The sequence below is a fragment of the Mangifera indica genome, chromosome 1, assembly GCF_011075055.1.
Source record: "Mangifera indica cultivar Alphonso chromosome 1, CATAS_Mindica_2.1, whole genome shotgun sequence".
NCBI lineage: Eukaryota > Viridiplantae > Streptophyta > Magnoliopsida > Sapindales > Anacardiaceae > Mangifera > Mangifera indica.
Genome location: NC_058137.1, coordinates 27,799,672 through 27,822,828, shown reverse-complemented (window position 1 = coordinate 27,822,828; position 23,157 = coordinate 27,799,672). Strand labels below are relative to the sequence as shown.

The 23,157-nt window shown below is 35.2% G+C and overlaps 4 protein-coding genes across 5 annotated transcripts; 2 read left to right on the top strand and 2 right to left on the bottom strand.

The window, feature by feature from the left end:
• The first annotated feature begins 259 nt into the window (after window positions 1-259).
• Window positions 260-5,499, top strand: LOC123193965 (imidazole glycerol phosphate synthase hisHF, chloroplastic-like). The gene is made up of 19 exons (XM_044607061.1): window positions 260-546; window positions 654-736; window positions 866-960; window positions 1,110-1,213; window positions 1,408-1,577; window positions 1,719-1,833; window positions 2,144-2,199; window positions 2,275-2,313; window positions 2,499-2,597; window positions 2,766-2,828; window positions 2,937-2,999; window positions 3,110-3,192; window positions 3,371-3,479; window positions 3,582-3,635; window positions 3,760-3,847; window positions 4,380-4,417; window positions 4,607-4,712; window positions 4,829-4,995; window positions 5,133-5,499. The coding sequence occupies exons 1-19, from the start codon at window positions 336-338 to the stop codon at window positions 5,190-5,192; spliced, it is 1,803 nt and encodes a 600-aa protein (XP_044462996.1). The 5' UTR covers window positions 260-335; the 3' UTR covers window positions 5,193-5,499.
• A 3,922-nt stretch (window positions 5,500-9,421) lies between these two features.
• Window positions 9,422-15,498, bottom strand: LOC123193352 (dihydrolipoyllysine-residue succinyltransferase component of 2-oxoglutarate dehydrogenase complex 2, mitochondrial-like). Of its 2 annotated transcripts, none has more exons than XM_044606279.1 (15): window positions 15,388-15,498; window positions 14,488-14,556; window positions 14,311-14,376; window positions 14,018-14,078; window positions 13,884-13,911; window positions 13,153-13,223; window positions 12,898-12,972; window positions 12,743-12,798; window positions 12,585-12,629; window positions 12,186-12,458; window positions 11,944-12,038; window positions 10,909-10,999; window positions 10,705-10,815; window positions 10,148-10,342; window positions 9,422-9,941 (listed from the first exon to the last, which is right to left on the bottom strand). In XM_044606279.1, the coding sequence occupies exons 2-15, from the start codon at window positions 14,536-14,538 to the stop codon at window positions 9,750-9,752; spliced, it is 1,410 nt and encodes a 469-aa protein (XP_044462214.1). In that variant the 5' UTR covers window positions 14,539-14,556; window positions 15,388-15,498; the 3' UTR covers window positions 9,422-9,749. The 2 variants fall into 2 exon arrangements, with proteins under 2 accessions (XP_044462214.1, XP_044462223.1); XM_044606288.1 differs by having other exon boundaries at window positions 14,488-14,552.
• A 2,865-nt stretch (window positions 15,499-18,363) lies between these two features.
• On the bottom strand, window positions 18,364-19,169 carry LOC123217167 (glycine-rich protein 23-like). Its single transcript, XM_044637978.1, has one exon. The coding sequence runs from the start codon at window positions 19,070-19,072 to the stop codon at window positions 18,584-18,586; it is 489 nt and encodes a 162-aa protein (XP_044493913.1). The 5' UTR covers window positions 19,073-19,169; the 3' UTR covers window positions 18,364-18,583.
• A 2,774-nt stretch (window positions 19,170-21,943) lies between these two features.
• LOC123193680 lies at window positions 21,944-22,647 on the top strand. The gene is made up of 2 exons (XM_044606747.1): window positions 21,944-22,326; window positions 22,418-22,647. The coding sequence occupies exons 1-2, from the start codon at window positions 22,067-22,069 to the stop codon at window positions 22,530-22,532; spliced, it is 375 nt and encodes a 124-aa protein (XP_044462682.1). The 5' UTR covers window positions 21,944-22,066; the 3' UTR covers window positions 22,533-22,647.
• Window positions 22,648-23,157: the final 510 nt, after the last annotated feature.

Below are 23,157 nucleotides of genomic sequence, written 5' to 3'. Positions count from 1 at the left end.
GAGCAATTTAACTTGAGTTACACTCTTAATGGGTTTGAGTCGAGCTATCAGAATTCAATTTGAAATTGATATTAATATCGTGGTATCAAAGGTTGTTTAATTGATAATTTTTTTCTCTTTCTCCGGTAATTATTTTTTTTGGATGATTTTTTTTCATTAGTGAATAATTTCCAAATACAGTCGAAATGGTAAAATTATCAGGAGAATTATGAAACGCCTGCGTTTAGTCAGTTAAAACAATATGCTAGTGTAATAACACATTAACAATTTAACATCAAGTCGGAGATACCACAAACTACAAGCACTCCCCATCACAACACAAAGAGCTGCCGCAAATGGCGGCGCCGCCATCACCACCACCACCTTTTGCTTCAGTTTCAGCTTCACAACTGTGCAGCAACGCTCGATCATTCTCCCCCTTCTCTTCTTCTCCCTCTCTTCTTTTATCTCGCAACAATGCTTTCTATAGAAACAAATACAGTCGAGTCAAGTTCAAATCATCCTCAACCCTCTCGTTTCGCGCCTTCTCCTCTTCTTCAGACTCCGGTGCTCTCTCGTTCTCTGCTCAGATTCTTAATTATATTTTACTTTTTTTTAAATATAATTTTGAGAGAGTGATAATTTTTTTTTTCATTTGATATCATTTTATACAGTTGTGACTTTGCTTGATTACGGCGCTGGAAATGTTCGTAGTGTGAGAAATGCGATTCGTTTTTTAGGTTTTGACATTAAAGATGTGTGTAAGCTTGTACCCTGTTAATATTATTTTGAAAAAAAAAATATACAATCAAAAAATCTATCCAGTATGTCCAAAATTTGATTTTTTTAACCGTCTCCATTTATATAATTTTTTCCCTCCATGAAGGTGCAAACTCCTGAAGATATTCTAAATGCAAACCGGCTTATATTTCCTGGTGTTGGTGCTTTTGCTGCAGCCATGGATGTACTCAACAAGACAGGGTAACATTTTTCGCATGACTTCTGATTATTTCTTTTGTTACATTTGGTTTCAGTTTTGTTGTGTTTACGATTTTCTGCTATGCGATTTAACTATTTAGTTACATGTTTGATGTGTCAATGTGGAAGTTTTCTCTCGTTTAATGGTGCAGAATGGCAGAAGCATTATGTACTTATATTGAGAAGGATCGCCCATTTTTAGGCATCTGTCTTGGACTTCAGCTCCTTTTTGAGTCTAGCGAGGAGAATGGACCTGGTTAGTTTTTGAAATTTCAGAGAAGTTTTTTCTTGTCTTGTTGACAAGCATTCAGTCCTGGTTGTCAAAGGCTTGGATAATATAGATGCTTATCTGAACCTTGTTTTCTAGTGAAGCAAAATGGTACTTTCTATGTTAGCATGTTATAAAGGAAATGTTAGAAAATTAATTTTGTTTTTCTGCTTATGTTGCAGTTGAAGGTCTCGGCTTGATACCAGGAATGGTTGGACGTTTCGATTCATCTAATGGCTTCAGAGTACCACATATTGGTTGGAATGCTTTGCAAATCACAAAAGACTCCAAAATTTTGGATGATGTTGGAAACCGCCATGTTTATTTTGTCCACTCTTATCGTGCCGTGCCAGTATGCTTGCCTTGCTTCCTCTCTTCTTGCTATCCTTTAATATATTCCCTTGCTAATGGCTCTTGAGCACATCAATCATGTTTTCTTAATTTGGTATGGAGGTTGGTGATCCCTTTATTATTTATTTATTTGTTCTGGTAGTCAGATGACAACAAAGAGTGGGTTTCATCTACATGCAACTATGGTGACAATTTTATAGCATCTATTAGAAGGGGAAATGTGCATGCAGTTCAATTCCATCCAGAGAAGAGTGGAGGTAAGATGTACTTTTCTTTTTAAGAGTTTATTTATCCATTTTTTTTTTTTCTGGGTAAGGAAATTTCTCTTTAAGATATCTACTACTGAGTTCTCTTTTCTCATTGATCAATTTAAAACTTGTTGAAACAAAATATTGTTATGAAGAGAAATTTGAAAGGAAAATGCTTAGATTTGTGATGTCAATATATTTGAAAACTAAAATAATCATCAGATAATTATTAGTTATCTGGAGCAAGAAGTGCTCTAAAAATGTTTATTATCTGGTGGGCATTCTTCTTGATATCATTAATATGAAATGCTTATTTCAGATGTTGGTCTTTCCGTATTGAGAAGGTTCTTGTATCCAAAGTCAACTATGCTAAAGGTAGCCTTTGTACTTGACTCTCATTTTTCCCTTGCTATCATCCATCTAATGATTAAATGGTTCTTTTGAAGACAGAAGCCAACTGAAGGGAAGGCCTCACAGCTTGCAAAGAGGGTAATAATTGTTGATCCTGTGATTTCTTACTAGTTCTTTCTGTTCTTTTTTGAAATTGTAAGTTAGGAAGTGTATATCAGTTTTGGCTGATAAATAGATAAAATGGCTTTATCGATTATTTCCCACTCATTGTAATATGCATGTTTGATTACGTGGGCACTAAATTGTAATGTTAATTCTGATAGGTTATTGCTTGTCTTGATGTGAGAGCAAACGATAAAGGAGATCTTGTTGTCACCAAAGGAGACCAGTATGATGTAAGAGAGCACACAAAAGAGAATGAGGTACTTCATAGAATTCTAAAATGTTGTTCATATGATTTGTATGGATATCAGCATCAAATATTTGGGCCAAAATGGTTGCCTATAATTTATGATAATTTGACATCAATGAACCTTTGATTTATCATATGTATATTTGGTTGTGATTGAGAGTGTCATAATTTATTGCAGGTGAGAAACCTTGGCAAGCCTGTAGAGCTCGCTGGACAGTATTATAAAGATGGAGCTGATGAGGTAGGCTATCGTAGCATAGGACAAATGTTAATAGTTAGATTTATTCAAAAGAGGTACATCTAATTTTGATGTTGATCTCACAGTTTTGTTTATTGGGTTGATTTTCAGATTAGTTTTTTGAATATTACTGGTTTCCGTGATTTCCCATTAGGTGATTTGCCAATGTTGCAGGTATGTGAAGTGAATTTTTAACAAATTTTGCCTCGTGGATCATTAATTTAGCACAATTATAATATCTTTTGTTCTGTAGATTCTTTTCACCTACTTGTTGTGTCTTGTAGGTATTAAGATTAACTTCAGAGAATGTATTTGTACCATTAACTGTTGGAGGTGGGATAAGAGATTTTACTGATGCCAATGGCAGGTATACTGTGGGGTGTTATGGTCTAAACTGTTGTTTTATATTTTTATGTATCATTGTCTTCAGGTCCTCTAAGTGATATCTCCAAGAAGTGTTGTAATTCTGTGGTTTCTAATTGGTCTTCATGTGACATTCTCTCGTTAAGTGCATGGACATGATTATCTTGAGGTTCCTTTTTCAGGTACTATTCTAGTTTGGAAGTAGCCTCAGAGTATTTCAGATCTGGGGCCGACAAGATTTCTATTGGAAGTGATGCAGTTTATGTTGCCGAAGAATATTTAAAAACTGGGGTATGCGATACTTTTGATCATCTATTTCCATGATAGTTCTGGAGCTGATCTGATCGTGTCAACATATGTGCCCCTATTAATAGGTTTACATGTTTTTTTCAGGTGAAGACTGGAAAGAGCAGCTTAGAACAAATATCTAGAGTTTATGGGAACCAGGTAATGTTTAGCTTGTATGAAACTGGGTGGTTAGTTGGAATTTACACTTAGGTTAGAGAAGTTAATCGTTAGAAAGGCATGGAGATTTGACACTGTATTAGTTGATTGAATGCTTATTTTACAGGCAGTGGTTGTTAGTATTGATCCTCGTAGAGTGTACCTTAATAGTCCTGATGATGTGGAGTTCAAGGCTATAAGAGTGACAAACCCAGGTGACAAAGCAGTTATCTTTTTCTTTTTTCCTCATCTTCTTTTCCTTTTTATCATTTAGCTTAGATTAGCCAATCAGGTGCGATGTTATGGTATCCATAAAACCCTGTTTGTTAATTCCTCTGAATTTAATTAATTCATTGTTTATGTTGAAATGAAATAAAAATACTATAAACTGTCTTGTACCAATGTTGAAGTGATGTTCTAAGTCCACCAAGAACAGTTGTTAGGTTGGGTGTGTCCCTTGGACTATCAGCCATTGCTATGAGGAATCCTAGATTCACCATGGATCTTTTCTGACTACTTTTTTGTAAGATTGATTATCCTTTGATTGTTCAAATTGTTTTTCAAATGACTATTGGGCAATTTTAAGTATGTTTAGTTGCATGTTAGATTTATTTGGCAGTTTGAAGTAAGAATAACTTACTCTTCCTGCCTCCGAATGTAGTGAGACTGTCTAATTTTGGTTTGGATTGAAGCTTTTTCAACGTCTACCTGCATTGTTAGTGACCATTCTTCTAATGGTGGTGTTAGGTCCAAACGGAGAAGAATATGCATGGTATCAATGTACAGTAAGTCTTCTTTCCTTCCTTTATTTTTGCATTTATACTGCTCATACGTGAATTAGAGTCAGATGACCAAGACAAGACATATTATCATAATCACCAACTCCTTAGTTTGCTAGGAGATTGCGTGTAGTTTTGAATACGACGGGTTATATTATTGAGCATCTTAAATGACTCCCTATGATTTCTCTTAAGGTTAGCGGTGGGCGAGAAGGTCGACCAATTGGAGCTTATGAGCTTGCAAAAGCAGTTGAGGAGCTGGGAGCCGGAGAGATACTATTGAATTGCATTGACTGTGATGGTATAAAGAACTCTCCGGTCCTTCAATAACTTACAATTATATGTTTTCCTTTTTAGCATCAAATCTTAATTTGAAGCATGCTTGTTTGTTTCTGTGGACGTAACTTACTTTTTCAGGTCAAGGCAAAGGATTCGATATAGATTTGATAAAGTTGATCTCAGACGCTGTGAGCATTCCCGTCATCGCAAGCAGTGGTGCAGGTGCTGTCGAACACTTCTCTGATGTGTTCATGAAAACAAATGCATCAGCCGCCCTTGCTGCCGGCATTTTCCATCGGAAGGAGGTAATAACAAGACACGACTGTTAATTATTTTAGTCCTTGTAACCATTTTTCCTTGTACAGAATGAATTACTTCTGTGACAATCCTTGGGCATCTTTGTGATCTAATATGCTGTCCAAAACCGTCTTGTGAGTTGCAGGTGCCGATTCAGTCTGTAAAAGAACACTTGTTCAACCAAGGCATAGAAGTCAGGATCTGATTCAATCAATCAACATAGATTTATCTCATCAAAGTTGGAAGAGTGCAGAGATTCCACCATTTTCACCAGGCATGTGCTGCTTGTATTCTTAGTTGTAATTTCGTTGTTCTGAATTAAAGGTTGACATTATCAACTATATGAATCATCAGACGGTAAGAACCTAGGTAAAAAATTATGTTACTATATGTTCAACAGGTCACGGACTATTGAAAAAAGCAAAAGACAAATAATGTTGCATGTTTTGCCTGCGAGAACCCATCTCTGTTTTCTTTAATAACCATTCAAAATTAAGATAAAATTGCACCTATTAACTCTATTTTTAATAGTTTATCTATACAAACTGTTACGTATTGTATTCATGTTATTCCTGAATGTGGGTCCTAAATTTTTTTTAAAAATTAACTTAAAAAAGAGTCAGTGCTAGATCGCATTGGGAGATGAGGTGAGATATGATTAGAATTGCATCTTTCTAGGTGTGATTCTGTTGTAAGGAGTAATTTTTTCAAATCACTTGCTCTGTGTGATTTTGGTGACTTTGGTAATTGAAATTGCATCTTTTCATGTCAATTCTCTCTCACTCACTCGGAAATGTGTAATCTAGTCAAAATTGCACCAATTAAGGTGTAATCTAGGAAATATACTTTAGGTGTGATACCGACAATCAGATCATATCAACAGTTGGAATCATATCAAAAAGATACAGTTTGGTCTAATCTAGCAATATCACACCTAGGGTGGTGTAATTTGACAAGATTACACCTTTCTGATTTGCTTTCGTTTAGGTTTCAACAACCCCTTTAAGAGTAACATGGTAATTTTATAAATGATATATATTGAGTTAATATGATAATTTACTTATTTAATATTGTGCAGAGACTTTTTCGGTAACAGGGTTCAGTTTTGGGCTTGTAGTTTTTTAATTCAAAGGGTGAGAAATGTGGTTTACCCAAACATTGGGCAGGAAACGAATTCGCCAAGTAAAAAGAGTATACTAGATGTAGTTGTTAGTGTTATAAATATAATATACAAATATAAAATGATAAATAGATTGAAGAAGAAGTGAGAAGAAAGGAGAGGAAGAGAGCAACAGCAATTGAAGGAAATTATATTTTCAGATGAAGAGAAGGAAAATGCATATATTACATGAAGAGAGGAAAGGGGTATTTATAGGAAATTTGCCGCCCCTCCAATCAGCAAAGATAACTTTCTTCTAAGTCAAGTTTCCAAGACCATTAATGCATTCACATTATAAAATGGTCAAAGTCAAAATATGTGGTGGAAAAATTCACTAAGTATAATACTCCCTTTTGAATTTCCGCCACTTACAGATAATTATATTAACCTTGCTAAGGAAAAATCCAGTGGGATAAAAACCAAAGCAAGAAACATAATTATTAAATGTCTTGTAAGTTGGTGTTGGATGTGCTTAAACTGTCTCATTAAAAACCTTACTAGGAAAACCCAGTGGGACAAAATCTAGTGAAAGAAAAAGTCGTGAGGGCCTGAAGCCCAAAGCGAACAATATCAGTCGGGTTGTTTATAACACGTTATCAGCACGATAGCGATAGGGGGGTGTGTTGTGACCTGAAGTCTCACATAACTCCCGTTCTGTCTACTGAGCTTGTATATAAGCAGGGGTCTGAAGCTCTTAACCTGAACGACACGTTTTAAAGACATGAGGGTCTGAAGCCCAAAACGAACAATATCGGTCAAACTGTTTATAACATATTATACTTGATGGATTTTTCCACCACATGTTTTGACTTTGGCCATTTTATAATGTGAATGCATTAATGGCCTTGGAAACTTGGCTTAGAAGAAAGTCATCTTTGCTGACTGGAGGGGTGGCAAATTTCCTGTAAATACCCCCCTCCTCTCTTCATGTAATATATATGCATTTTCCTTCTCTTTATCCGAAAATATAATTTCTTTCAATTGTTGTTGCTCTCTTCCTCTCCTTTCTTCTCACTTCTTTAATCTATTTATCATTTTATATTTGTATATTATATTTATAACACGTTATCAGCACGATAGCGATTGGGGGGGGGAGGGGTGTGTTGTGATCTGAAGTCCCACATCGCTCTCATTCTGTCTACTGAGCTTGTATATAAGCAGGGGCTTGAAACTCTTAACTCAATAGACGCGTTTTAAAGTCGTGAGGGCCTGAAGCCCAAAGCGAACAATATCTGTTGGATTGTTTATAATACGATAGCGATTGGGGGGGGGGGGGGGGGGGGGTGTGTTGTGACCTGAAGTCCCACATCACTCCCGTTCTGTCTACTGAGCTTGTATATAAGTAGGGGTCTGAAACCCTTAACCTGAACGACGCGTAATAAAGCCGTGAGAGCCTGAAGCCCAAAGCGGACAATATCGGTCGGGTTGTTTATAACACGTTATCAGCACGATAGCAAGGGGGGGGGGGGGGGGGGAGTGTGTTGTTACCTGAAGTCCCACATCGCTTTCGTTCTGTCTACTAAGCTTGTATATAAGCAGGGGCCAGAAACTCTTAACTCAATAGACGCGTTTTAAAGCCGTGAGGGCCTGAAGCTCAAAGCGGACAATATCTGTTGGACTGTTTATAACATTTATAACACGTTATTAGCATGATAGCGATTGGAGGGGGGGGGGGTGTTGTGACTTAAAGTCCCACATCGCTCCCATTCTGTCTACTGAACTTGTATATTAGTAGGGCCCTGAAGCCCTTAACCTGAACGATGCGTAATAAAGCCATGAGGGTCTGAAGCCCAAAGCGAATAATATCGATCGGGTTATTTATAACACGTTATCAGCACGATAGTGATGGGGGGTGTGTTGTGACCTGAAGTCCCACATCGCTCCCGTTCTGTCTACTGAGCTTATATATAAGCAGGGGCCTGAAGCCCTTAACCTAAACGACGCGTTTTAAAGTCGTGAGGGTCTGAAGCCCAAAGCGGACAATATCGGTCGGACTGTTTATAACACGTTATCAGCACGATAGCGATGGGGGGTGTGTTGTAACTTGAAATCCTACATCGCTCATGTTTTGTCTACTGAGCTTGTATATAAGCAGAGGTCTGAAGCTCTTAACCTGAACGACGCGTTTTAAAACCGTGAGAGCCTAAAGCCCAAAACGGATAACATCGATCGGGCTGTTTATAACAGTTAGCACAAGCTTTTAACTATTTTCTATTAACAATGAAACCGTATTGGAGTTGAACATTGAGAATTCAAATTTGTATATAAAGTTTTGTGGAGTGTTTTTTTACAACAAATAAAATATTTTCAAATCATTGACTCATCGTTTTAACAATTGTGATTGCAAGTTTGAGGAAAATATCAAAAGATGTTGTTGGGTTAGAGGTAGGGCTGGACTCGAGTCGAGCCAACTCGAGCTCGGCTCGGTCGAGCCCGAAACGAGTCAGGCTCAGCTCGGCTCAATCGAGCTTGAGCTAGCTCGGTAGTTTTTTTTTTAAATTTTTTATACAAAACGATATCGTTTTGATTAATATATATTAAAAACGATATCGTTTTGATAACGAAAAACGAGCTGAACCGAACTTGAACCGAGTCGAGCTCAAACCGAACTCGAGCCGCCCATATATGAACCGAGCTAAGCTCAGCTCGGTTCGAATCCAGCCCTAGTTAGAGGTTAGAAGATTTATGGAGGAAATTTTGGTTGGGTGAATGTGAAAGAGAAGGTGTGTTGGTCAGCAATTTGAGAGCGGTAGTTTTACTTGGACGTAGAATTCAGTATGAGGTTGTGACGATTGGCTGCAATAGTTGATTAAAAATGGGAGCAAGTTCGTCCAATGAATACATTTAACGCGTAGTAAGCCGCAAGACTGTTGAAACCGTGATCACAGGTCCATTTTCTGGACTTTTGAACGGTTGCGTGGGTTCGCTGCAATCGGGTGGATTAAAGCCAACTGTGCATCTTAAAAAAAATCAATTCATCAAATTAAATGATAAACAAAAATTCAAAGGATTAAAATAAAATTATGAGAAGAAAAATTGTCAGAAAAATGATAAAAAAAAGAATTATAAAAGAAAAAAATTTCTAATGCGACAACACCAACAAACTTTCGAATTAAAACCAAGCTTTAAAATTAAACTCCAACTTTAACTCGACTTGTTTATGTCAAAAATAAATTCTAGTACTAGTTAACTTGATCCAAATCCACCTGCCTCTATTTTAGGGTAAAATATTCTCGGATTGTAATAAATGAATATCAAAAAAATGAACATCAAAATCACAAACAAAAATTGTAGTTTATTTAGGGTAATATATTCTCTGTTTCAACAGACATGCAGAAGCGAGAAATCTTGGAACGCGAAAGCGTATGTGACAGACCGACAGGAAAAACCAATAAAAAATAGTTCATGAAAACAAAAAATATTTTTTTCTCATTTCCAATTCAACTTGGCAAAGCCGCATTTCAAGCACTCATGAAAAGGGCGTAAATTGACAAATAAACCCTACAAAACTTCAAACTCAAGTTATTTTTTTTTTAAATAAAGAGCATTTGATCCTGGGTTTACCAGAAATGTGGGGCGTGAAATGGAACAGCAGCTTGGTTTCTATATATCGAGAAGCAGTCTGCGTGGGTCCTCAACGACGTCTTTGATGCGACGCAAGAAGAAAACAGCCTCTCTTCCATCAATTAACCGATGGTCATATGTTAGAGCAATGTACATCATTGGCCTAGGGACTACATTGCCACCAACAACCATAGGGCGAGACACAATTGAGTGCATACCAAGGATAGCCGACTGTCAAAATATTAATCAAGTTAGACACAAGCATGAATAAATAAAATCCTACACCCATGATATATGTGGATCAGCCAAAAGGCAAATGAAACAAGGAAAAACAAAGAAGATTTTAGGTTTATGTGTTGGCAACCTAGCCAAGCAGATTGAAGTATCAACGCAATGAAGTTTCATGACGTTTCATTAAAACATCAAAGCAGCCATACCTGAGGAGGATTGATGATGGGTGTACTCAAAAGGCTTCCATAAACACCCCCATTAGATATTGTGAATGAACCTCCAGCCATTTCATCGATGGATATCGATCCATCATTTGCTTTCTTTGAAAGGGTGTTGATCTCTTTCTCAATCTCGGCAAAATTCATCTTATCAGCATTGCGGATAACTGGAACCACAAGGCCCTGATGAGAAAATAATTAAAGTAAGAAGTTAAGATATAGGGATCCTGCAACTTCACCATGATCACAAGAAAATACAGACATAAGTGAAGCACAGCACATGTATACGCATACACATAAAATACTACTAAAATCACATATTCCTTTACGAACCAGAAAGACAAGGCTTCCAAGGTTGTCACCCTAACCATTGACAAATCCATCTGATATAACATTTAATTCAAATATTTTCACTAGGACTTTGAAGCTAAAGATGTATTTGGGCTTGGAAATTTAAGGGGAATATGTAATGTGCCTGGTTTCACTGCTCTATATTGTAATAGATGTTGCAAACAAGTGACTAAATTAAAGAAACACTAACAAACCTTAGGAGTTCCAACAGCTATACTGATATCAATGTAATCCCTGTAAATGATATCATCCCCATCAATAACTGCATTTATAATTGGCTGATTCTGGAGCCCACTAACAGCAGCCTGAAATAATTTAAGGAAAAAATAAAATGTTACCTCACAAGAAATATGTTCATCCATATTCTACGTAAGCAATTAAGCAGTTGTAATACATACTTTCACAAATCCCGACATAAGTCCCAATTTGACTCCATGCTTTTCAACAAAAGCATCCTTGTAATCAGAGCGGAGTTTCATCAAATTAGTCCTACAATAAGCAAATATAAAATTAAAGAATAATCTTAGAAAAACCGCAAGAAGCACAGACAAGCTATTTTACAGATCAGGCATCAAAGAAAGGAGCAGTTAAGTACAGTCCTACCGACCGGCCCACAAGAAGTTTTCTGAGCACTTCAATTAAGAGTAATGCCACATATACAAACAATTTAAACAAACTATTCCCTACGAACAGATATGGCAGCCCTACATGCTTGTCATGCAATCTCCTATAATTATTTAATTTATTTTTAATTTAAAGTTATCCAATCATTTTAAAACACATCACCTTGTATGAGAGAGTTTGTATAAAAAGTTAGCATATAGAGAATAATCCATAAATCAATGAGTACAACTCAAAATTTGAATTCATTTATAGCAACATGTAATCTGCAAACCACAAAACCAAACTTGAGAGTAATTGAAATATATGTAATACAATGTCTGATTTATGGAAAGAAATATAATATAGACACTTGCTTTTGGAGAAATACAGTTTCAATTTAATAAGGACTATGTTCAGCAAAGCAGCAGAAACACTCCTATCAAAATGTCATGCCCTGTGAAAGACAGCAGAGCTTAAAACACAGGGAACACATGGACATATGGAGAGTTGCTCCCTGTTTTAATTTGGAAGAAAGATTAAAAGCATAATAAAAGAAATCATCCAGAATTTGCAAGAGACAGAGATGAGTTTATATAGCAGTAGAAGCACAAGGTAAGTGATATATATAATTACAAGGTGGTGGTGGATTAGAAAAACAAGGGTAATATGGTCGCATGAATATAAAAATTAAGACAGTCTTCTACAATTGTTGGCAAGAACATATGCACACCAGATATACAAAATGAGAAAAAGGAAAATCATAATATCTAAGTACCATAAATATGAAAAAGTGGCACAGGTAGCAGTCAATACAGTCGGATTGAACTTACATATCAACTTCATTGAATGTTGTCAACATTGCAAATGTATTTTGAGAGTCCTTCAATCTTGTAGCAACCCTTTTTCGTAGCCTTGTCATAGGAACCTGCAATCATGAACAATCTGAAGTGACAAGCAAGATCATCACGGTTTCTTCAATAAGATGTTTTCTTAAATAATGTCTGAGAAAATAATAAAAATAGATGTCCACAAACATTTTTTTATCTAAGTAGAGAATCATGACGAAACTCACCCGTCTTTCCCTGTCCTTAGGGGGAAGCTGGGGCTCAGTTGCAGAGCGCTTAGGAGGTGGGGGAGAGGGCACTTTAAGCTGCTTCTCCAAGACAGGTGCTGTTTCAACTTTAGGTTTTGGCTTCTCTTCCATCTTTTCAGCAGGAGATGACTTAGAAGCAGCCTTCTCTGGTATTTTCTCCGAGGGAGCTACATGAGCTACACCTTCACCAGACTTTGAAATGATAGCAATTTTGAAACCTGGTTCCACAGTTTCTCCTTCCTTGGCTACAAGCTGCACGAAATTAATATACAGAAGCTAGTATCAACATCAATAAATCTAATCACAGCAGAGATGGGGAAAAAGTAACCATTGTGCAAAAAGCTAGAAAAGTAATAAGGATAGACATTTTAGCATTACCTCTTTAATCACACCTGCTTCTGGACTTGCAACATCAATTGTTACCTGGCAGGAGATTAACATCACAAGTATTAAGAAATATCCCAGTTTTCTAATTCACTGCTAAAAGGGAAAACAGGGGGCATGGCACGGGAAGGAGGTGAAAGGGTACAGAGTACCTTATCTGTTTCAATTTGAGCAATAGGCTCATCAACTTCTACAGTGTCTCCAGGATCTATTTTCAAAAACCAGAAGCATATACAATCAAACAGTTGCAATGATGGATGACAAGGAATAAAAACTTGTACAGGAAAATGAATACTAAAAAACCTACTTTTCAAGAATTTCGCCAAAGTTCCATCAGTTATGGATTCACCCATAAAAGGGACAACAGCATCAACCAAATCCCCTTCAACAATCAAAGAAAGGAAACAGCAGGAAAATTTTGAGATTCAAGTAACTTTGATATAATAAGAGTGCACAGCCCTTTAGAAACAATCCTTCCTCATTGTTACTAAAGTAAACAGCACCATAAAGACTACAATTTTGAAAAACAATGTCACTTTAAACAAGCCAATCAATGTCATACCGCTTTCTGAAGAAAATAGCCTGCTCCACATTTGCATGTTAATTGCCTGCTGGGTGCTGGAAATGGAATCCCTGCCCATAAGAAATATCATGAGGAAATAAGCTAAGCAAAAACCCAAATTAAAAAGAAAAAGCAGAAACATTTCCATTAAAATTTGTATCGTCTTAGCCTCTCAATAATTAATTCCCATTTGCTTATCAATAAATTACACCACACTACACATTTATTGGGCCAAAGAATAAATAAAAATAAAACTCTAATAATAATTGAAACAAAGAAGGTTATTCAAAATTGAAAAAATACAATCAGGCTCTTGGTTCATAATGCAAGTATGGATAACATGAGTAGGCATAATATTGGCGCCCTCAAAATCTCAAACCTATCAGGGATCGAGTTCACTTCTTATGAACTCACAAAGAAAAAGGAAAAGGGACATAGAATTATATAACTGTTTTAAAAGGAAAAAAACTAAGCTAATTTTTTAACCAATTTATCACTGACTCCTTGTGATCATCATATAAAACAACCCTACTAGGCCCAAAGGTTAAGTGTTAAGACCAAAAATTTTATATATTAGTCAAGTTTGAGAATAGGCCTTTAACATCTAATCCAATGAAAAGTAAAGAAGATACATGCTTATATTGTGCTGTCCTAAGCTCACAACATTATCACTCTCATATGTAATCTTAAAATAACACTTAATAAGTATACAATAAAACATTTTTACTAACCTCTTTGGTTGACAACCAACAGAGCATCCTGCAACCACCAAAAACTCTTTTTAATTATTCTAAAGATTATTCACATGATAAGACTATGGATCAGCTACTGATGTGGAGAGTACAACAAGGACTCATAAGATTACCTGGTAAAATAACATGACTAAATTTCCTGACATGCCCAAGTCCTCTCGGATGGATAAGTATCTGTTCATGTGTTTCAATGTAAATCTTGTAACCAAGATTAATAAAATTATGAAATACTCAGATTTGGGTCATAATTCTCCAATATAACCTTGCAGTAATATCATATTCAGTATTCCTCCATTGCTTACACCAAAATAGAATTTTCATAAACTTAATCAGATACGCCTACTTGACTAAGATAGGAACAGATGACAAGACAGTGAAAAATGAAATTATAGAAAGAAATACACACCTCCCTCCCTGAAACTCTAGAAGCAGACACTGACGGCTGAACTGTCTGCATTGACTTCCTTAAAATCTGGAATGATTTTAAAGAAGAGAAAAAAACCATTTTAGAACAGAATAGTCCACAACAGAAAACCCAAAGCCGCAAGTTCAATCAAAACAACATGAAAAAAACAGTTCTAACCGAAGTATATGAGCCTCCACTGGCGACTCTTCTCCGTATAATCCCCAGCATTGTGGTTTATATCTCTGCCTTCACAAAGACAAAAGCTCTTATAAGTTATACACAAACAAATTGAAAATTATAAATTATCTCAAAAGACACACCAAGAAAACATTCCCTAATTTGCATCACTTATAACCGTGTATAGCCTCTTCCTATTCACAAAATCAATCCCAGGGATACATATTCTCAAAACACTCATAGCACATGCCACATTTCTTTTGCGTCACAATTTTGAAGCTATACTCAGTACATGTAAAATTTGACTACATAAATTAAATATCACAAACATCCAATACATCCATCATACAACAAATGCATTTTGCAAAATAGGTTGATACCAAAAACTAAATTCTACAAAAAAGTAATTAATAGCACAACTTAAGAAGCTTCAACAGCAGGTTTTACTTTGATCTTATGTAAACGTATATACATCGTATAAAAACTTTAGTGATTTAATACACCTTGTTTGGTTCCCGAGAAAATGCAACAATATTATATACACAATTTAAAAAAAAAAAAAAAAAAAAAACAGAGATTTGATGATATCCAATTTTCACCTATATTTCACAATCAGTATTAACTACAACAAGCGTGCGCGTGTAACTACAAACGTGCTTGTTTGCGTGCGTTCTGTTTGATATCGGAGAAAGTGCAGGAAAAAAACACAACAAAAAACTCCAAAATTCAAATCTGAGCTGAAACAAGACAATATAGTAGCTTCTTCCAACAAAAAAGAAACGATTTCATTTATCTTTGTTTTCTCTTTCACTTTCGCGGTAACCAAACAGAAATGCATAAAACACATAAAAATATATAAAATCTACATAAATAAATGAAATGAGGTTGAGAGAAATCGACCTGAACGATTTAAAGAGCGAGTTATTGTTGTTGTTTATTGAGGAGGTCTTGGAGCCAGCCACGGCAAAGTCGATGGAATATATATTTAGGGTAGTCTGATTTTTTATTTATTGTAATTGGTTCAGAAAATTTACTTTAATCTCGTGCAGGCATTGTTGTGAACTCGTGAGGTGGCGAGATTTCATTGGACAAAAATAAACTGTCAGAAGAAGCGGCGCGTGGTTTCCTTAAATTTCAAAAAAAAAATAATAGTAACTAATTCATACAAATTTATATCGTAATATATCATATAATATTAATTTGTAGAATAATTAAATAAAAATGGAATAAATTGGGCTTATGAATTGGGCTCATGGGAATAATTACAAACGGGCCTAATCTAAAATGGCTAATTTGATATAAACTTGGGTCACTCAATTGATGGATAATATCTTTGGATAAAGTAAAAAAAAAATCATAAGAAAAGAAAAATTTGGTATTTAGAGAAATGACTCCCTTTCAAGTTCACCGTCAAAACCAACTCCTCCTCCAAACCACCACCAATGCCAACTCCACCACCGCTCCATGTCAACCACCTAGGCCACCTCTGCCCTACCACAACCACCAAATGCAGATTTTCCTCCAAAATTAACCAAAACCCCCACCTTGTCCTCCACCACTACCACCATAGCCAGCTCCAGCTCTCCCACCGACAGCTCCCTACACCATTGCCAAAGCACACTAAGACTACCACAAAATATTGAATGTCGGAAGAAGGGAAATCAATTTATTTTTAGATTAGAACCAAGTTAGTGTTAACTCAAATGTTTAAATTAATTCAAATTTGACATATTCATGAAACGAGTTTTATCTTTAGTTCAAATTTAACTTATTTTATCTGAATTTGAATTCAAACCCAAATTATTTGAGTCGATTCTAATATTAAATTTGATAGTTCATATCATTGGATAATGTTCGTATTGTGTCAATTCAAATTTCGTGTACAAAATCTTTAACTCTAATCTGACCCAAATTAAAATCGTATTGAAATTTTTTAATTCTAACCCAACTCTTTAATATTTGAATTGATCCGATCTGACTCAAATTAACTTAAAATTATCTATTATTTTCATTATCTAAAGTGTTTTTATCATTTTAATTTCTTCATCAAATTACCTTAATATACAATTAATAAAACACATAATATAACATTTTATCTTATTAACAAATTATTTAAAAATTTACACATTAAAACTTTTAAAACACGTCTATAATCTGACTAACTAAATTAAATTCTTACTATTTAATAATTAAATAAAAATAAAAAATAATATAAGTAATTATAATTATACAAAAATATAACTATATATAATCTGTAGAGATTTCAAATTCTTATTATAAAAATACAATATATAATTATAATATGAGTAAGAATTTTAAAACATGTTTATAATTTGACTAATCAAATCAAATTCTTGCTAATTAATAATAAAATAAAATATTTAAATAAAAATAAACAATAACACAACAATATAAATATTTCAATTATTATTTATATTATCTTTCAACATTTGTATAATTCATCTTTAATAAATTTTGTTAAAGTAATATTTTTTCTAAAACATTCGAATCGATTCAAGTTACTTAGCTAGTGTAAACCCTAATACTAGCTAATTTAAACATTCGAATTATGTCAGATTGATCCGAAATAAATTTTATATAAAATTTATGAATTTTAACCTAATATTTTTTGTATCATTTATGTCAAATTACCCAAAATGTTAAAAATTATCAACTCTGCCTAATATTAGGAAGAATGCGGAGCGCTATATATTTATAAATGTGGGAGAAGGACTATTTTCCACCCAACTTTTGATGCGTTCTCAAAATACCACACACACCAGATGAAAATCCAGTTTTCCCATCCATGAGCCGTTAATGTGGATGGTTTCTGTTTGCATAAGGGTAAAATGTCCATTTTACCCTTGTTAGATGAAATGACAAAAATACCCCTTTGTAAAATTCATCCCAAAATTGATGTGAGGGTTTTCCTTCACCCCCCTTAGGTTTTAGAAACTAACATTTCACCTTACCTAAAGTTTTTAAACTTTGAAAACTAACATTTTCACTCCCAAACCTAGGGTTTCCAAATTTTTCAAAAAAACAGCCACCCCCCATAACTTTCAAAACTAGCAGTTTCATCCCCATTCTTCAACTTCATCTCCCGATGTCGTCTCCGGCGTAGTCACCTGCCTCCTCCTCCTGGTGCGACGGCGGTGGTGGCCGAAGAAGGAAGAGACGAAGATCTCCTTCTCCTGGTGCACGGTGCGACGAAGAGACGGAGATCTCTTCGTTGCACAATGCGACGAAAAGACAGAGATCTCTTCGTCGCACCACCGTGCGACGAAGAGGTCTCTCTTCGTCACTCCACCCAGACGACGAAGGACGACTCTTCATCGTCCTTCGTCGCTCGTCGCGTCGTCCAAACGCTACGACGAAGGACGATGAAGCATTGTCCTTCGTCTGTTCTTCCAGATCTGGACGACGCTTCGTCGTCCAGATCTAAGCGACGAAGGGTCGTCCAGATCTGGGCGTCCTTCATCGTCCTTTTTAGTAGAAGATCTCCCATCGATCGATTGCAGCGGCCGTGGGTGGTGGCCAGAGAAGGAAGCAAACCCTAGGGGGTGAAATTAAACTTTTCAAACTTTGAGGATGGGTTAGTTATTACTTTTTAAAACCTGAAGAGGGAAACAGTAAAATTTTAATGTTTTAATGTTTTAAATAGTAAATGATGATTTTGCCCCTGTTCCTAACTGAAAAAATAGACGGCAGTTTGGTCATGGGTGGAAAAACTGGATTTTCATCTGGCGTGGGTGGCATTTTGAAAACGCACCAAAAGTTGGGTGGGAAATAGTGCTTCTCCCTATAAATGTACTAGTGCATGCATTATTCGATCACCAACTTTTGGACCTCACAAATTGTACTGAAACGTCAATGTCTCACAAAAGTCTTTAATCCAAATTAATCCATAGAAATCACATGAAATTACTGTAATTATCATACAATTTGATTTGTTACGATAATTAAACTACAGATTAAGCTCATTTATGCTGCAAAGAGCTTATTTAATTTCTTCATTACCAGAAGATAATTATATGACAACTTTGATAGTACATATTTCATAATAACGACTAAAAATTGCTACAAGAGTGGTGCCTTAAGGAAGTCCACCACCAAAGCCGCCACCAGCACCACCTCCAGCTCCAAAACCACCCCCAGAGCCACCTCCAAGTCCACCGCCACCACCGCCTCCAAAGCCTCCTCCACCTCCTCCTCCAGCTCCCCCACCAAATCCAGCTCCACCTCCAAAACCAGACCCGCCGCCTACTCCTCCTCCACCGCCTCCACCAAAACCTCCACCGCCACCTCCGCCAAGCCCCCCTCCTCCACCTAATCCACCCCCAGCACCAGCACCCCCTCCAAACCCAGCTCCACCTCCAGCACCCCCACCTAACCCACCTCCACCACCAAGCCCGCCGCCACCACCTCCACCAAGTCCACCACCACCGCCAAGCCGAGGATGGTGAATGAAGTTCTTCTCCTCCTCCAAACCACCCTTTTCACCCACAAGCCTCCTCCCATCAATGTTGCAAACAAGAACACCCAGAATCAAGAAAACAAGAACCCTGGAAGAACAAGAAGCCATCTTTTCTATAAACACACTTTAAAAAGACGACTCTTGGATGAGAAGTGGAAGCTTGAAGGCAATTTATATAGAGATATATTAAGAGGGAGTACGGTTGACGTCTTAAATTTTGTTCATCGGCTCATCCATAAACACTGCTGTAATACTTAATGCGCACAACTGTAACTTTTGAAAAAGAATACCCTAAAGGTGTCCCACCGGGATCGATTCTGACCAATCGGGAACTTGATTTCAGGGTCATTTATGATCATTAGGAGACTTTTGATCTGGATTTGCATGGAGTTTTTTCAATGTTTGCATGGTTATCAGCTGCTACTGCAACTTTTTAGGGCTAGTTCGCTTTTGTTTATCCAAATTTCATGGACCATTTATGGATCAATTGATGAATTACTGGTTGCATCTATACGGCATTTACAGTCTCCATTCATGCCCGCCCATCTCCACCTTTTCTCTCTAAATTTACTTTGAGAATAAAAAAGTTATATATGTTCATGATACTAGCTAGTTCTAAAGGATATTTCAAAAGCTGCTTTTTTGAGGAAAATGCTAATGGTATATATACAGATAAACATACCAGTACAATGGGACATATACCAATACAAATTCGAAGATCTTATAACAAAACCGGACACTACTAGTTAAAGTTTCACAATAAAACTATATACACTGAGAATATGTATTAGTTCCTGTCTTAAGTATATACACTTAGCATCTCATGATATGTTTGTATTGAAGTGAAGCATCCTAATTATTGGGTTAGTGTTATATTGTACTCAATCTTGTGTACAAGTTTGTAAAATTTACACTAATGTTATAATCCAATGCTATACTGCAACAAAGCTCATATATAACGTACGTAAAGTTCAAACATAAGATTGACGGTGGCTGGCCGTAGCTAATTGTCCAGCATACTGGAAAGTCTACTGGTCATCTACCATTGCAGGCATCTGGTGGACAAGGATTGACTAGCCATACAAATGGAACATCAAGCCGACAGCGTATTAAATCAAGGCACATGGAGAACACTGGAATTAGTACAGAAGTCTATAATACATGGAAAAAAAAAAAAAGAAGGACATTTTGGTGGGAGTTATTGATTTCAGTTTGCTTGCCCAGAAAAAATAATTGATACCACTAAATCAAATAAATTAAAAATATTTAAACTTATATTTTTTTTTACATATAAAACACAATTATATCTCTATATTTATTTATTTATGAGTTAAACTACCATCGGGAGGCAATATAAAGGGATATTGGTGTAGAAATAAATAGAGGTGGAGGATAGAGGGACAAAGGCATCCTGAATTAGTTTGACCTTTATTGGCCAATTAATATTATTAAATGTAAAAACTTGAAGCATGCCAAATTTGACTTATGAGTACCTTCAAGTTTATCGTGGGTTTCCAAAATTAACCACCTTTAGGAAAGGGAAAAAAAAAAATAAAAGCTGGTGGAAGGAAGATGAGATCCGAGCACAGTTTAAATCAAATAAATTTTAAATTTAAATAAGTTTAAATTAATTATTTTAAATTTAAATTAAACATAAATAAATCTTTATTTAGAACCGAAATTCAGCTCAAATCTACCTCTGCTTTTATCCCTAGTATTATAAAGTCCAAAACCTCATGAAATCAGTAGACCGAAGGAAGACAAATTTATGCCCTAATAAGAAATCAAGCCAGTTTTCAAGTCAATGTTGAGTTTCATTGCCCCTTAAATGGGATGGAACCAATCATGATTAAACAATTAATGACAAGCCAATAATGTGATTTGGTGAAAAGAAGGGTCAATAAACTACTTTAATTTCATGATTAGACACATTAATTACATTAAAAATACGTGTCATATCACTGCTTTGTTTGTACATATAACTTTTAAGCCTAATTATAAATTTTAAGACACATTAATTACATTAAAAAAATACTTTCCAAGTCAACAGCATTTTCCTACACCAATTTGAAAAACACCACATATTCACTTTCTCAATTTCCCTTGGACATGAACTCAATCAAACTATCTTAGTTCGAACTGATATTATACTAAATTTAGATTAAAATTTCAATTAGATCGATTGGTTTAATCTTTTTGTGATAATATTATTTATTTTATTAATAAAATTATTTTTTCTATCGATAATACTATTTATTCAATCAATATTTTTGACTAATTCAAATTTAACTCAAATTCAATTTATAATTACTATAATAAATTTGATTTAAAATTGAGTCAATACATGTTCAAGTTCTACTTAGCTTGAATCAAGTCCTAGTTTTGGTTAGATTCTATTAGTGAAATTCATTAATTTTTAAAATAGATATATTAAAAAACAAAAATACTCATAATCACTTTTAATCTTTACCCGAAACTGAATGACATTTTATTTTCAAAACTTTAATAGATATATTTTCATCATTTGTTTATATTTTATTAAACTCTAAAGAATAAATTTTAAGATTAAAATGGTACGTAAATGCCATTAATAAAGATTAAAACTACGCCAAAAATGATGTGATTCAATCTAGATTGCATTGAAATGATGTAATTATGATCAAGTTATATTTTTTTGATACGATTTTAATATCATTATAAAATTTATCATCAATTATTATTTTAATAATTAAGAATTTTTTAATTAACGATAAAGTTTTAATTATAAATATTTAAGTTAATAAAGAAAATATAATTTATTTATATTTTAGAAGTATAAATGATGAGGTATTATAATATTTATATATTTTATGAAGTTTGGATTTTTTAAATTATGTGGGAAGATCGAAAATTATAAGGGTGGCAATGGTCATAGTTACAAAAAACGGGTGGGAAACAGAGAAAGTCATCATTTCAGGCAAAATATTTGGGGTGGTGACTAATCAATTTGTCTACACTTTACGAAGGAGAAGAAATATCCAACTCTCATCCAACGTTATCCACTTCAACTCTCACTCAATTCACAACCACCTTGCTCCGTCGCTCATCGGCCCAAGTTGAGCCATGACTCTCCCTATCTCCACGACCAGAGTCCATTGCCACCACCCTTCTCTTCTTCCTTCTATAACTTCACACCTCAATCCCAAGCACACCAACAATGATGAACTGCTTCGCCTCTTCAGGAGTATAAAACCCACAAGACTTACTCCAACATTCACTTCGTTAAGGGCCGCCTCCGCCATCTCTGATTCGCATTATTCAGTGGTTCTCGCCGCCACTAATCCACCCATGTCCGGAGACATATCGGTGATTCTCAAAACCAGGTTCGTCTTTTTCATTTTTTTCCTACAATTTCTCCTCTTTAACGTTCAATTATTTTTCCTCATTCTCACTCTCTTAATGCAAAAATTGCAGTGCTGTGATGCTCTTCATGTACTTCATTGCAAACTTTTTCGTTCCAAGTATTATCTCCAACTCCAAGTCCTCAGAATTCGACGAGGAAAAAAAAGATTCAAGTCCAAAAGCCTAACAAAGAAATTCCTGTAATTTAACAACACTTACAAATATGTATTTTCCGACTGAGGAGATTCGACTTTTCCATTTTTCCCTTTAAGTTATCAAACTTGTATTTTTGTGCGCAAAAACAGGCCTCACCTAAAATGCTATTAAAAATTAATAATAAGGATTTTCGTTTCGATTTAGATATAATCACCAAGATAATTTTTTACTTAACGTTGACCCGGGTAAAGGTGCATTTGAGCGGTGCTTGCTCAAGTTCGTTCACTAAACAAACTCAAAACGATTTTATATTAACTATTATTCAAGTTTAGAGAAGGGTTTGATTTATCGATTATAATATCAAATTAAATTCGATTCGATATTATAGTTAAATTTAAGTTTAACCTTTTTTAAATCAAGTCAAATTTAAATTAATTTAAGAAAAACGCGTCAAACCTAAATTTAAATTTAAACTCAACTTAAATCCATCTCTAAACGGGCAATTGCAACCCACAAAAATATTAAATTTACCTATTCCCCAAATTTATTTTCACAATAGCCACAAAACCCACAGGGAATCGACAAAACTTACCCCAAATGAGCAAAATCCCAGTTAGAATTAAAACTAATTCACAGTTAAATCATCAAATTTACCG